The 14164-nt window shown below is 34.8% G+C and overlaps 1 protein-coding gene across 2 annotated transcripts; it reads left to right on the top strand.

The window, feature by feature from the left end:
* The first annotated feature begins 277 nt into the window (after nucleotides 1-277).
* LOC111045208 (zinc finger protein 512B-like) lies at nucleotides 278-13870 on the top strand. 2 transcript variants are annotated; one of them, XM_039437461.1, is made up of 3 exons: nucleotides 278-437; nucleotides 9273-9671; nucleotides 13139-13870. In XM_039437461.1, exons 1-3 carry the CDS (start codon nucleotides 426-428, stop codon nucleotides 13328-13330), a joined length of 603 nt encoding a protein of 200 aa, XP_039293395.1. In that variant the 5' UTR covers nucleotides 278-425; the 3' UTR covers nucleotides 13331-13870. The 2 variants fall into 2 exon arrangements, with proteins under 2 accessions (XP_039293395.1, XP_022186243.1); XM_022330551.2 differs by lacking the exon at nucleotides 13139-13870 and adding an exon at nucleotides 11217-11369 and having other exon boundaries at nucleotides 312-437.
* Nucleotides 13871-14164: the final 294 nt, after the last annotated feature.

Here is a 14164-nt window from a genome sequence, read left to right as displayed (position 1 = left end):
TTCTCCACCAAACACCCTCTCCTCCTCATTCTCATCCTTCTCCTTTCTATCACTCTCCTTGTCTCGCACTTCACCAAACACCCTTTCCTCCTCATCCTCACCCTCATCCTTCTCATTCTCATCACCATCCTTGTCTCGCTCTTCACCAAACACCCTTTCCTCCTCCTCCTCATCCTCGTCCTCCTCCTTTCCATCACCCTCCTTGTCTCATTCTCTAGCAATATGTTTTCCTCTTTGTTCCAAACTTGCCCTCAAACTTGACTAGCAATGTGAAGTTGAAGGAGCTTAGTCTCCTATAAAGAGGTGGCTCACCCGTGTAGGTCTTACAGTTCTCTTTCATCCTTCAATTGAAGCTCATCGAGCTGTGTGAACGGTTTTTCTACTTTTTTGGTTTTGTTTACGGCTGTTTGAAGAGTCTGGTCAACATGTACTACCAGGTTAGTTGATTATCTTTATCTTATCTTTATCAGATAATCAGATATCTTTATCTTTATCTTGATCATAATCCTGATTATCTCTTCAAGTTTTTTACCTGAAGTGAAGGTGCTTTAGACTTTCGAGTCAATTGTTTTAAGAGTTTGTTAACAACATATTAGTTAATAGCAACATTATCGTATTATTACATGATGGAAAGAGACAAGAAAATCACAAAACAAGATGGATAACCAACAACAAATTATTGTATTAATTTTCTCAAGCTCTCTTCCTAGAGTTGAGGCTCCAATTGTTTGGGTGAATGATTATCATTTACCCTTATTCATTTTTTTCTATGCAATTGAACTTATTCTTGAAAAGCATCTTCTCTTCCTGGTCAAATTTTTGAGATCTACTAGAAATATTCCCATTTACTCTGTTTGATTGATGTCTCTCTTGTAATCTTCTAAAGGCGAGCTGAGGTATCTGATACATTTGTTCTATTGAAATATGAGCAAAGATTTTGCAAATTATCATTACAAGAGAAAAACTGTTCTATGTTAACAAAATACTCATTCCACTTACAGCGATTATTGAAATTCAATATTTGCATTATTTGAATATGAGGAAGAGGCCATGATTATCATGCATTTTTTTCTAAATAGAGGAGCTGGGTGCAAAAACGACGTTAGTCATATCAGGTCGTTCTTGCATAAAACGTTTCAAATGAACCGCCATATCTTTTCCTTTACAGTGGTCTTTATCCCAGCTGATTATTTTTTGAATTAACTTCACAATATTATTTTTCCTGTCCCAATGTTGCATCTCGGTCTGGAGTTCAGCTCTAAGTGTGTGATTTGGAGAGCTTATTTCCCATGTTGAGTGAAGAAGAAAGATCCTGGTTTGAAGAGGTGATAAATAAGCCCAAACAAGGTCCAGAACCTTCCAATGAAGCTGATGATCCTGAATCACAAGACGAATTAGACTTTGAAAATGTTGAAACCCAAGAGTTCCAAGAAGACTGATGAAATTTTTTTTCAATTTCAATCTTTTTCAATGGAAGTAATGTTTTTTACTCAATTTACTGGACTTTTTCATTAATATTAATTATTTATCATTAGAACCACAAATCTATTTTTTTCCAAAAAAAATTCTTTATGAGCCTGATAAAGAATTTTTCCAACATGAAAGTGACTTATGTGCAAAAACGACCTCCAACATCACTTCTTATTTTACATGATGGATTAAAAAATAAAAGCACTATCATTTACTTATGATTATTATCCTTCACTAAAAGATTGATTCAACTTGAATAATAAACATCAATGTACTACTAAATCTTTAACAATATGAAAATAATTGATTTAATTTTCAACTTCATTTTTCTCAAAAAGCACATTTCTGACTCGGGTCGTTTTTGCACCCAACTCCTCTTAATTAGACCAATTCAATATCATATTTTTTCCTATAAAGTATCTGAGGAGTAGGATGATTTCATTCATTTCCAAAATCAGGTCCTACAATCCCCATAATATATTCGTCATAACCCATTTTTCCTCAGAGAGGAATATCCCCCAGGAGAACCCAATCAATTTTATTCTCCTAGAAATTGTAAGTTTGATATCAATCCATCTAGTCAATTTTGTCTATCAATATGATGCTAATTATAACCATATTCCTATTGGGTGATAGCCTATTATTGTAAGAGTAGATACATATCCATATCTGTGTAGATCAGAATTGTTTTGAATTGAAAACATAATTAAAAATTGTTAATAACATTATCAAAGAATACTTTGGGTTTCCCATTGAATATGCTATATTGAGTAATTGTAGAATCTCTCTCGAATTATTGTAATATCTTGAGATTTTTCATCTTATATTTCTAATAGAGTTGATCCCCTCTCTCCTTCTGAAAAATTCCTGTTGAATATCAATGGGGAATTAAGTAGAAGAAAATCTTTCTCAAACGGAAACTACGAGTTCCCCAATTTATGGTCAGTTCTCAATCGACTCAAAATCAATCTAATCTTTAATACAATCCTCACTTCCACTATCAAATTCCAGAATACACCATTAATTAACTGAAAAACAATTGCACATGTTACATGGAAGTGACTGACCTATTGGCCCAATCCACAGAGTCAATTTACGGACAGCCTATCGTAGTTTCCCACAAATTTGGTCAGAAACGTTTCGAAATTCCGCCATTTAATTGCCAAAAACATGCAAATGAGACAGGAAACGAGACAGAAATTGCGTAAGACGTGTGTGCCACATATCACGTGATATCTATTGTTTCGCAGTTTCATTGCCTCAGTTCCAAGTTCAATGCTCAGTTGATTTTTATTTCATAACTGACATTTTTATTATGGGATGGAAGTTATCAAAGAAACAATAATCTCTGAAGAATTGATTCAGGAATTAAAATATCAATCCAGGAAGATGAACTTACTTCTACTGAATTATTAGGACGCGTTGTTTGAAATATTGATAAATATATTCCCGATTATTAATCTTTGATTCATCAAAATATTAGGCCGAGTAGAAAATTTATGATGCTCATTAATCATTACAAATTAATCTTAAGTCCCATTTCTCGATGCATGACTACAATTATATGCAATTGATGAATTGAATAAATTTAAATGTGGATCAATTTTGTGATTCAATCAAATAGAATCTATACAATTGAGTATTCTCAATCTTCCAATTCGAACAAATGAATTTGACATGAGGATTTATTAAATGTTTTCTATTGAAAAATCTGTGAGAAAGATTCGTTGAGAATGCGGGAAAGATGTGAAGAGTTTTTGGAAAGAATTCATGAGAGATTCATATGAATTTGCCATGAGTGTTCCCAAAATATTCTGATTTGAGAAACCTGTGAGAAAAATAGATGTTTCTTGTTTCATAATCCATTCATGAGAGATCAATAGTTGATGGATTTATTCATCAAGCTTTGTTCTCACAAACTTTTGGACTCTTTCGAGTTTGGGCTTTCACAAAGATTCACATACCGTAGTATTGTTATCAGATGCAATTTTTTACTTGAGAGAACATAATTTCAACAGTGAATGAAATCATTAATTCATATGAATCGATGAGTATAATAATAGGTTACTATTGTAGAGATGGAATTAAGTATGGTATTTCAATGTGTTTCCAAAAGCTATATATCAATAAAAAAAACGTACCAACAAAAACACTCCCTATTCGCATGTTCACGTTCATGTTTTTTAGTGGTGACTATTTTTTTCTGACGTTAGTCGTGACCCTGGGTACCAGGGACCCACTTCTTTCTTATTGGATATCTCGATATATTTCAAGATATAATGTTATTCCATGATTCTAATATGTCCAATTGATGAACGCAACGAGCACTTACGTAAAGCAGAAATCGATCTTTATTATAATTATAAAAATAAATTTATAAAACCTTGCATTTTTAGGGTAGTGAAAAGTAACGTTTGGTTATTATTTTATATAAAGTGAACAAAAAAACTATAGTCACAAATACTATGATGGATCTAACATGCAACACTACTAGAAAGATGGGAAAAAGATTGAAAGGTCATAGTCCTTCCATGGACTATGATAACTATCCACTTTGGGGTAGTTTTTACCCTACCCTCAAGTTCATGTTGCACAATCTTTGCAAAACTATAAAATTTATGAAATTTTATAGAGATATTATGGAATCATAGTGATTATTATAAATCTATTTAATAATATATCTATTTAATAATAAATCTATTTAATCCATAGTCTCTATAAGACTATTATAAATCCTAAAACCTACATGAAACACTACTAGAAATCATGAAAAATATATAAGGTCATACAAAGTTCACTCTTAGGGGAGGTTTGGTATCCCTGGGATCACATTAAGTTCATTGGCTTCACTATCATCCTACTCAGGGTCAGTATTCTTGTCTTGAACTATGAATTCATTCTTATCATCACTAATGTCATTGAAATAGAGATCTAGAAGTCACTTTTCTGTGAAGGGCTATTTGTAATATGAATATAAAGAAAAATAAAAATCTCAGTACCCTTTTTGAAATATTTTATCACAACATGATTCGGACATTGATGCCATTTTCAAGTCAAAATGAGGCAGTAAAACTGACTTGAAAATGGCATAAATGTCCGAAACATGTTGTGATGAAATATTTCAAAAAGGGTACTGAGATTTTTATTTTTCTTTATATTTATCTAGAAGTCAATTTGTACGTTCTTCGAAATCTCTGTTCAAAATGTACATGTTGACTGCTTGAATCCAATCACTATTGTAAATGTGTATTTGGAAAAAATGGAAAAAAAATACATTAGTCGTGCCCCCTGTGTCCCAGGGAGCTTCATTTCACGAAAATAATAAGTCACAGAGCACTAACACTCTACATCAAGTTTAAGTGTCTACTGACATGAATTTACATGGGTCTCAATAGACAGTAAAACAAACGGAAGCAAAATTATAACTTAAACAAAATTTGCCCGGGTCCCTGGGACCCAGGGTCACGATCAGAAGTTTAATTCTGAGATATAAGAATAATGTAATCCGTTTTATGAATAAAAATTTATATCACACGCTTATACCAGTGAAATACTACTCTCAATCACCTCATTGAATCATTGAAACTCCGTAATTATTCATCCAAATTCAGGAGAAGGCCCAGTTCATTGATGAATTATTGACCGGATACTTGAATGAAACGGAACCCGTTACGCGTAACCTACCCGAAACAAAACAAATCTACGCACCATTACTTCTCTCTCTCTTCAACCAGTGATTTATCACTTTCTCTTTCCTTTTCTACTTTGAATTTATATCACAAACTCGTTCTGCAACTTCGGGAAAACAGAATTAAAAAACAATTAATTGCTCAAAAGTTGTTTCACTCAAACTACTGGCCTAAAGAACTGTATAGTAATGAATTGCCAATTATTATATAACAATGTGATGTTTTCTCGAAAAGGGGTTAACGGAAATGGAAATTTTATTTTTTCAAAGTTGAATAATGTAGTCATAGCCGGTTGGTTAACCGACTTCTAAACTGGTCGAATATCTTCTGCTTCCTTCCTTTCGATTCTTCTTCTTCTTATTTCATCCTCTTCTTCTTTCTTGTCATCCAGCTTTGTCGATCATTATTTTCATCACTTTTTCCCTTCACCACGCTTTTTTTTCTCCATCCCTCCTCATTATTTCTCCTAATTTTCCCTTTTTCTCTCATCTTTTTTGTTGGTTGTCTTATCCTTCTATTCCTTCTAGATCATTATTCTCTTTTTCTTCATCCAATTTCTTTTTCTCCAGATATTCCTCATTTTTATCCTCTATTTGTAACCACCTGAGTATGACAGTCGTATATCGTTTCTATTTCTTTTATATCTATTTTATTTCTTTCTCTCATCTACTCTGCCACCCTTTCTCTTCCATCTTCCCATTTCTTTATTCCACCTTTTCTTTCCACTTCTCTATTTCTCTTCTTATTCTGTCATGTTCCACATAAGTATTTCCATCTCTTTTTAGTCTTTTCTGTGTTATTCCTCCTAATTCTTTTACTCTCATTCTACTACTGATCCCATCTACACCTTCTATCTTCTTCTCTTACTCCTCTATGTCTTTCTCTTCCAACTCCTCCACTCTTTGTCCTCCTACATCTCTCTTCTGTAACTCTAACTCCTCATCTTCTCCTCTTAGCTCCTCTTCACCACTATCTTCTTCTCCATCTCATTGATTCTTCACTCTTGCTCTCTTGACACCTTTTTCCTCCTTTATCTTTCTTGAGTCTGTCTTGTGTTTTTTTCGCCAATGTTGATCCTCCACTCTATATACTTCTCAGATGCTTGTCTCCTTCATTTTCCTTGTCCTCATTTTTCTCTTACTCTCCTCCTTTCTCCTCTTCCTCCACTTCCTCCACCACCTCCTCTTCTTCCTCTTTCTCACTCGCCTCCTTTTCTTTCACGAGTCTCCTCTGTGTTTCTCTCGCCAATGTTTATCTTTCTTCTCACTATTCATGGACTTCTCCCCTTCATCCTTTCATCATCCTCTTCCTCCCCTTCCTTCTCCTCTTCCTTCTCCTCTTCCTTCTCCCCTTCCTCCTCCTCCACTCCCTCACATCCCATTTCTCCTTCCCCAACAATCAGATAAACAACAAACTTATAGAACTCCTTTCTTCAGTTCACTCTGCCTTCTTTATCACGATCTCCTCCTCATCTACCTCCTCCTCCTCCTCGTCCTCCTCCTCCTCCTCCTCCTCCTCCTCCTCCTCCTCCTCCTCGTTTATCATTCTGTAATTTCGCAATGTTCTAATGTTATAAATGGAATAGGGTTTTCAAGACCTGGCATGTGATAAATAAATAAATCAATAATAACAAATCCTCCTCCTCCTCCTCGTCCTCCTCCACCTCCTCCTCCTCCTCCTTTATCATTCTGTAATTTCGCAATGTTCTAATGTTATAAATGGAATAGGGTTTTCAAGACCTGGCATGTGATAAATAAATAAATAAATCAACAATAACAAATCCTCCTCCTCCTCCTACTCCTCTTTCTCCACCTCCTCACATCCCATTTCTCCTCCTGCAACAATCAGATAAACAACAAATTTACTTTTAACAAACTCCTTTCTCCAGCATATTGTCAGATTGAGAACCACGGATATAACCTGTACCGTTCCGTAGCGATTAGATTCACTACATTCTGTCAGCAACCCTCCCAAACATCATCAAAGCTCCCCATCAACCCACACTGACAGATGGAACTGAGTCTCCCTTCTGGGGAAGTAGTCCTAGTATAAGGTCAACGTTTTTTTATTATTCCGAGCTCAGGAACCACCTCTACAACTATCATTACATAATTAACGTAACAAAGTCAAAGTTCGAAAAATGGAACCTGTTCCAATAAAACTTGCCAACTGCATCTCGTGACGTAATTGAAAGTTCAACTTTTTATGTAATAAATTGCCAACGATTATCGTGTATGCAACCATTTTCAAAATTGGAAGCAGGAAGCTCACGACTTTGATTATCTCCTTAGCAACAGGAAACTCTTTTAATCTACACTACTTGTACAGTAAGATTCAAAGATTTACTTCAGGTTCATGGTTCAGTTTCAGTTCAGACTGTCAGCCTTGTTTGAATGAGAAGCATGAATATTATTCATGAGGAATACTGACTTTTAATCTCGTACTCATATAGTGAGAATCAAAGGTTCCAAGATTCTCAATTCAGGTTCAGACTGTCAGCATTGGTTCAATGAAGAGCATTGATATTATCTATAGGAAATGCTGACTATCATTCTTACACATAGACAGGATTCAAAATGTCAGCATTGATTGGATTGGAAATATTGTTGTTATTCATAAGGAATGCTGACTGTATCAAGTGAATCTCATGAGAGAGTGATCTGACATCCTCTAATCGTGCCGCAAGAATTTTTCAATTGCAGTACTTTGAAGCTCTTTGAAAAAGTCGTGATATGTCTATTAATCAAAAGTTGTCTCGAAAAATGCTGCAACTTTTCCAAGTTTTGTCAACGGATATGTCTATGGTTAAGATGACTTTAAAGAGTGAGAGAGTGTGTGTGAGAGAGAGAGAGAGAAAGAAGAGAGAGAGAGAGAGAGAGAGAAAGAGTGAGAGAGGAGTGAAAGAGGTTTAATAGTTTTATTCCTGGAGATGACATTCCATTGAAGTGTACTTCCTCATTAACGTCATGATTATCAAGTTACAATTCAAAAAGAGTCTTCAGTCTTGTAATTTCTTTCTGATTTAACATTTTTCTCTCATAGCGTGTCTACTTGAAAAAGAAATTTCCTGTTAATGGGAGATATATCAACGATTATGAGTCGATTATTACTGGATTTATGGTTTACTTCAGACTATGCCATTGTAGCTGAGTGGAAAATTAATATTGGAGATCCACATGGATATGAGAATACTTTTTCATTCATTCTTTATTCATTTATACAATAAGTACATTATCTAAATGATAGGGAGAGGAAAAATAAGGTGACCTTGTGCTATTCCTCTCCCAAATTTAGATAACACATAGTCCGAATTAGGTTTTCTTCAATTCACAACATTTTCAGTCCTCTAATATTCTCACATGTTAGATTTTCAATTTTAGATGTTTTAAAACTAAACAAAGAAGAAATATTTCACTTTATTATAACTAAAATAGGAAATATTCACATTTATTGCCAATTTAGAATATTCAAGACATATTATAAAATCATGATTATGAACATTCTCCTGGTGGATATAATTTATTTCAGACATAATAATTCATGGAGTGGCCGTAGTCGAGTGGATTAGATGCTGGCTTTGTAATCCAAAGGCCCGGGTTTGAATCCCAGCCCGGGCATGATATTTTTCTCGGGCCACTCCCTTGTTTCGGATGGACACGTTAAGTCGTCGGTCCCGGCTGCCCAAATGTCAGTCGATAGGTCATGTCAGAGGCCCTGAAATTGATCAGTTGCGACCTGAAAACTCTGACACCAGACCTGAGCCAGCCAGGTCACACGATACTATTATTTGTTTATTCATCATTATCAGATCACAGCTATCAACTAAGGAAGGTAGTGGGTGAAAACCGACAGTCAATGCCGTTCTATCATTTCGAATTTATAACGTCAATCTCACGATAGTTAGGATAGTTAGACTACACACATAATGATTATTTAATTTCATTTAATTTATCTATGAATTATGTCAATAATTGTAAGTTATTGAACAAGGATAACATTATTTTTGAATAGAAACAAATTTTGTGAACTCACTTCCAGTGACGGTATTCTTCAATGATTTGAATAAACTCTCAAAATTTTTGAAAATTCAAACAATTTATTCATTTTTTCCAGATCACCCTCTGCCTCCTCTTGGCCACCGCCTCTTTCGTGCGTTCCGCTCCCGCAGACGCCGACGAATCGTCGCCGAAACAGAAACGTGGCATCTACGGATTCGGCTACGGTCTGGACCTCAGTCACGGATGGGATCTCGGATACGGTCACGGATTCGGTCTCGATCACGGACTGTCACTAGATCACGGACACGTGAAGACGGTGACCGTCACTAAGGAGGTGGCCGTACCTTATCCCGTGCACGTTCCGTACGAGAAGCACGTGCCGTATCCCGTCAAGGTCCCGGTCGCAGTGCCCGTCGATAGGCCGGTCCCTGTCGCCGTTCCGAAACCGTATCCAGTTGCCGTCGAGAAGCCCGTGCTCTACCCGGTTGACAAGCTGGTGCCTTACCCCGTCAAGGTAAGTTCATTTATCCATTCATCCAGTCATTCATCAATTATTCATTCATCCACGCAGGGTTGTGTGGCAGAGAGGACCAGGAGTCCTAACTCCGCCCTAATAAAGGCATACAATTTCCATAACATAAGTTTCCTATAACATAGGAAAAAATAGCATAAGAAGATATCTATTCCATGATCATTCATGTTCCAAATAATTTGAAACTGAATTTTGAGTTTAAGTCATCAGCTATGTTAAACTCATTATTCAAATTCACATAATAAGCTCACCAATAATAATATGAATATTCTCCAAGAGTTTGATCTATTACCATTTAAAAAATATATCATCAATTAACGAACGATCTGGAGCCAATTTCATGAAAACTAGAGTTTCTGTCATTCATTCCGGTAGAAGGCATCTTCATGCTTGGTTTCCACTAATCCAGTAGTCGTTCCAGTTACTGGAGGCAGGTTACTAGAGCTCCTGTAATCTGTTCAAGTATCATGTCCACAAGGTAAACTCACTACAACGTGAGTAACATTGAAAAGCAAATATGATATAACTGAACTTAAATTTGACAGCATCAGTTATCAGTTATCCTGATAGTAAAGAATCTGTAGAACTGTTAAGTTGAACTCCTTCTACCTTCTATTAGAAGAGAGACTAAAACAATGAACTAAAGTATTCAGATATTTGGAATCTCCAGAGTTGTTGGTAGTACGGTGAACAAAGTTAGTGAATTACTAATTACTAATTACTGTTCATTGTGCCTCAAGTCTGATCCATGATATTACAGTAGGCTATTTTTTGGAAGAAATTCATTGATGGGAGGACATTCCAAAATTTATTGATGAATACTACACATTAGAAAAGCATTCACCTTGAGTGAGATAATATCTTGAAAAACATTCTAACCTGGAAGAGTTTGACCTACTTGGAATTAAGATCTACTTTACAAGCTCATTAAGATTCAGATCCTTCAATTGAACCAGTTTTTAATTCATTCAAACGAGAACCCACACTCTCCCTGTAGATCATCAAGAGCCCACAGAGAAATAATCACAATGTAGGCCTATACAAGTTTGTGAGCAATCATTCATTGTCTTACTAGTGATGACTTGTGATATTCCCAATTTAAAGGTGCGTACAAATTTACGCGCCGCGAATATAAGCAATTAATTTTTAATCAGCTGATGCCAAGCTTTTTATATCTGTATCTTACCGTTTCTGTAGAAATACAGATATAATCAGCTGATTAAAAGTAAATTGTTCATGTTCGCGGCGCGTATATCTGTACGCACCTTTAGAACCATCGTTGAAATTCATTCTGAAGATCTTTTTGAATCTGAAAATCATTTTGAATCTGATCATCCTTCATAGTCTATCAGGCTACTCAATATATGGGGAAGGCTCAGGCCAATATGTGAGAAAGCTAGAATAAGAACTCTTGAGAATATTTTATAAATTTAATTGTAGTGATTTTGGAATAAAATACATAGTCTAGCACTCAAGCTGACGCTTCTGCTGGACAGTAAGTCTACTCATATTCAATTTTCCCTACAGTCAGCGTCCACCAACCCGCTCACCATTCTAAAAACATTGTTGATGACCTGGCTGCAGAACAATTTGAAGGCTAAAACTGCCTCTAAACTCAATAATAATCTACAGGTCAGTCTTCAAACTCAAAAATATTGGGCCTGATAAAAGTATGGTGAATGAGTAGTAATCAGTCCTAATTATCAAACTGGAAATATTGGGCCTGATGAAAGTATGGTGAATGAATAGTGTCTGATTGATTGAGTACTTTATTTATGTACATTACAATATATACTGGCTTTTACACTTATATACAATAGCTTACAATACAGCAAAATTATAGATGGATTTACATAATATAGACTAAGAGAATGATTTTTGAACTGCATATGATATGAAAAAAGCAATTGGTAATAGCTAGAAGATAATATTGTTATGCATCTACATAAATTGGCGGAGCTTTGGACATATCAAAGTCTATTCTTTGGAAAGAATATTCAAAATATCCTTCCCACTAACTCTCTACCAAAAGTAGACGCTGAATGGTGGATAGTAAACGCTGATTATAGTGTACAGTGGGCTGTAACACGGATTTGAGATGTATTCAAAGCAAGATTTTGAAGATCAGATTTGGTGATTAAAAATATTTTCGGTGTTATAATTTGTATTCATATAATGGTGAGTAGTGCTGGTTAATAGTGTAAATAGCCTGATAGTAGCTTGTAATTAGTCTACATATTGTTATAGGAGTAAAACGATTAATAACCGTAATTAATTAATAATAAAATCCCATAAATTGTTCCCAAATGATTTACTCATATCGTGAGTATAACAACAAATTTGGACTTGAAGTATCTGATGTTTTTCTATGTTAACTGGCATTGTTTTATATTGTACCGTATCTGGGTTACTTCATCTATGTCTATAACTCCGCTTTGTATCTGACCGACGTGACGAGATCGATGTATATGTTATATATATTTCTTGATGAATAAAATCTATTCTATTCTATTCTTCAATCAAATAAGAATGGATTAGGAGGAAAATGTATGAACAATCGTAATTAGTTGATAATAGAGTCACATGAACTGGTCCCAAATGCTTTACTTATATCGTGAGTAGCCGATAATAACAAAATTTGAACTTGATGTACCGTACCTCTAATCAGAAAGTTGAATTATTATTCTAATGACAGATAATTGATAGTGATAACCAGATGAAGATTATTCCAGTATGATAATTTATAATAGTTCTCAGTAGGGTAGCAAATATTCTAATAGAATACAACCCTTCAATAATTGAAACAGCTTCAAGTATTTCAACACATAATTTTCAATTATTTTAGTATAATTATCATAATCTAATCATGAATTGTAAAGCTCAACAGAGGCTGGTAAATGTTTGTTCTGTTGATAAAATTTTTATCATTGATAATATCATTGATATTTGAAAAAAATATGTTTATGACTGTACATTATATGTACAGTCGATTAGATTAGATTTCTTTATTTATCTATGTTACAATTTTTACTGGCTTATACACTAATTCACATTAAATGACGATAATGTTAGTTATTCAACGAGTTTTACTGAATAACGATAATATAATATGTGATGTAACTTCATAAATCGGCGGTGTTTCAACAAATAATTATTGTCGATTCTTAAAGAAGGATATAAAATATCCTTCCCATTAACACACCCTTCAATAATTTCTGAGATTAATGATGATTAAATGAGCAACAATCTCCAATTTCAGATGAAAAGGGATGTTAATGTTGTAGTCATAATTATCAGTCAATATGCAAAGAATTAGGAATTTTCATGAAGTAGTATTTTCTGGAAGACAGCTTTCCATTTTTCATTATTTTTTTCTTAAATTCGAACAATCTTTCTGGGGATTCTTCAACTACAATCTGTTATAATAACTGTTACTTTTCTCTGTCCAGGTTCCAGTGAAAGTACCAGTCGCCCACCCAGTGCCCGTGCCATACCCCAAGCCGTTCCCCGTTCCAGTTGAGAAGCCAGTAGCCGTTCCAGTTCCTCACCCGGTCCTCATTGAGAAACCAGTTCCTTTCGCCGTGAAACACGTGGAACACTTCGAACCTCATGAAGCTCTTGGTTACCATCACCACTTCTAGTCACCAAATTGATCAAAATCATCAAAAATACTCGTTACCACATACCAAAAATACCTCCAAATACTGGAACAGTGCCTTTTTAATCCTCAGTAAGAGAAAATAACTTGTAACTGCTAGAAGGTAATGGCACTCATATCTGCTACTAAAACAGTGCAGTGATATTGGTGCCTGGTAACTGTTACTTATAACTTATAACTGCTACTCATTACGCATTCGATAGCTGATATAGATTGAGTTGTAGTAACTGAAAACAATATTGAAAACTGGTAACCGTTATCATTCAATAACCGTTACCAGTATTCAAATTATAATATCTTGGACATGAATAGCCCTACTTGAGCATCAAATACCATGATTACAAAATGTCTATGGTTTTTATACTTCTAAGGATAACTAGCAGAAAATTATAAAGTGAAAAGGTACTGTTCATAGTATTTAGTTACCATTTATCATTTGTCATCCTTCATCTCATTATAGCTTTAAGACGACACTATTTTGTTATTGATAGAAAATAGTAAAATATTGTTTCTTTTGTAGAAATTTGTTTATATCATTATCAATTCCAACCTTTTCCAACCTGGATGAGTACAAAATATCGATTCTGAAAATAAGTTTGAAAGATACAAATTAGCAAAGCATAGAGTGTTGGATACAGCAGATGGTATCTTGAAAGATATAGTCTTTTGCTTCAGCTTCTGACAAAATGTATTCAGCGTGGAGCTGATCAAAGATTATCATTATTATTATTCATTTATAATTTTTACAAGGAAGCACTGATCGGGTGAGAAAAATTGAGGATACTCCTTGTACTAAATTTCTCTCCCAAAATTAGAT

This window comes from Nilaparvata lugens, chromosome 11, assembly GCF_014356525.2.
Source record: "Nilaparvata lugens isolate BPH chromosome 11, ASM1435652v1, whole genome shotgun sequence".
Classification (NCBI taxonomy): domain Eukaryota; kingdom Metazoa; phylum Arthropoda; class Insecta; order Hemiptera; family Delphacidae; genus Nilaparvata; species Nilaparvata lugens.
This window is presented reverse-complemented; position numbering and strand designations above follow the sequence as displayed.

Coding starts and splice junctions, on each gene's coding strand:
- LOC111045208 (XM_039437461.1), top strand. Junction 9,672..13,138: donor TGGTGCCTTACCCCGTCAAG/GTAAGTTCATTT, acceptor TTCTCTGTCCAG/GTTCCAGTGAAAGTACCAGT.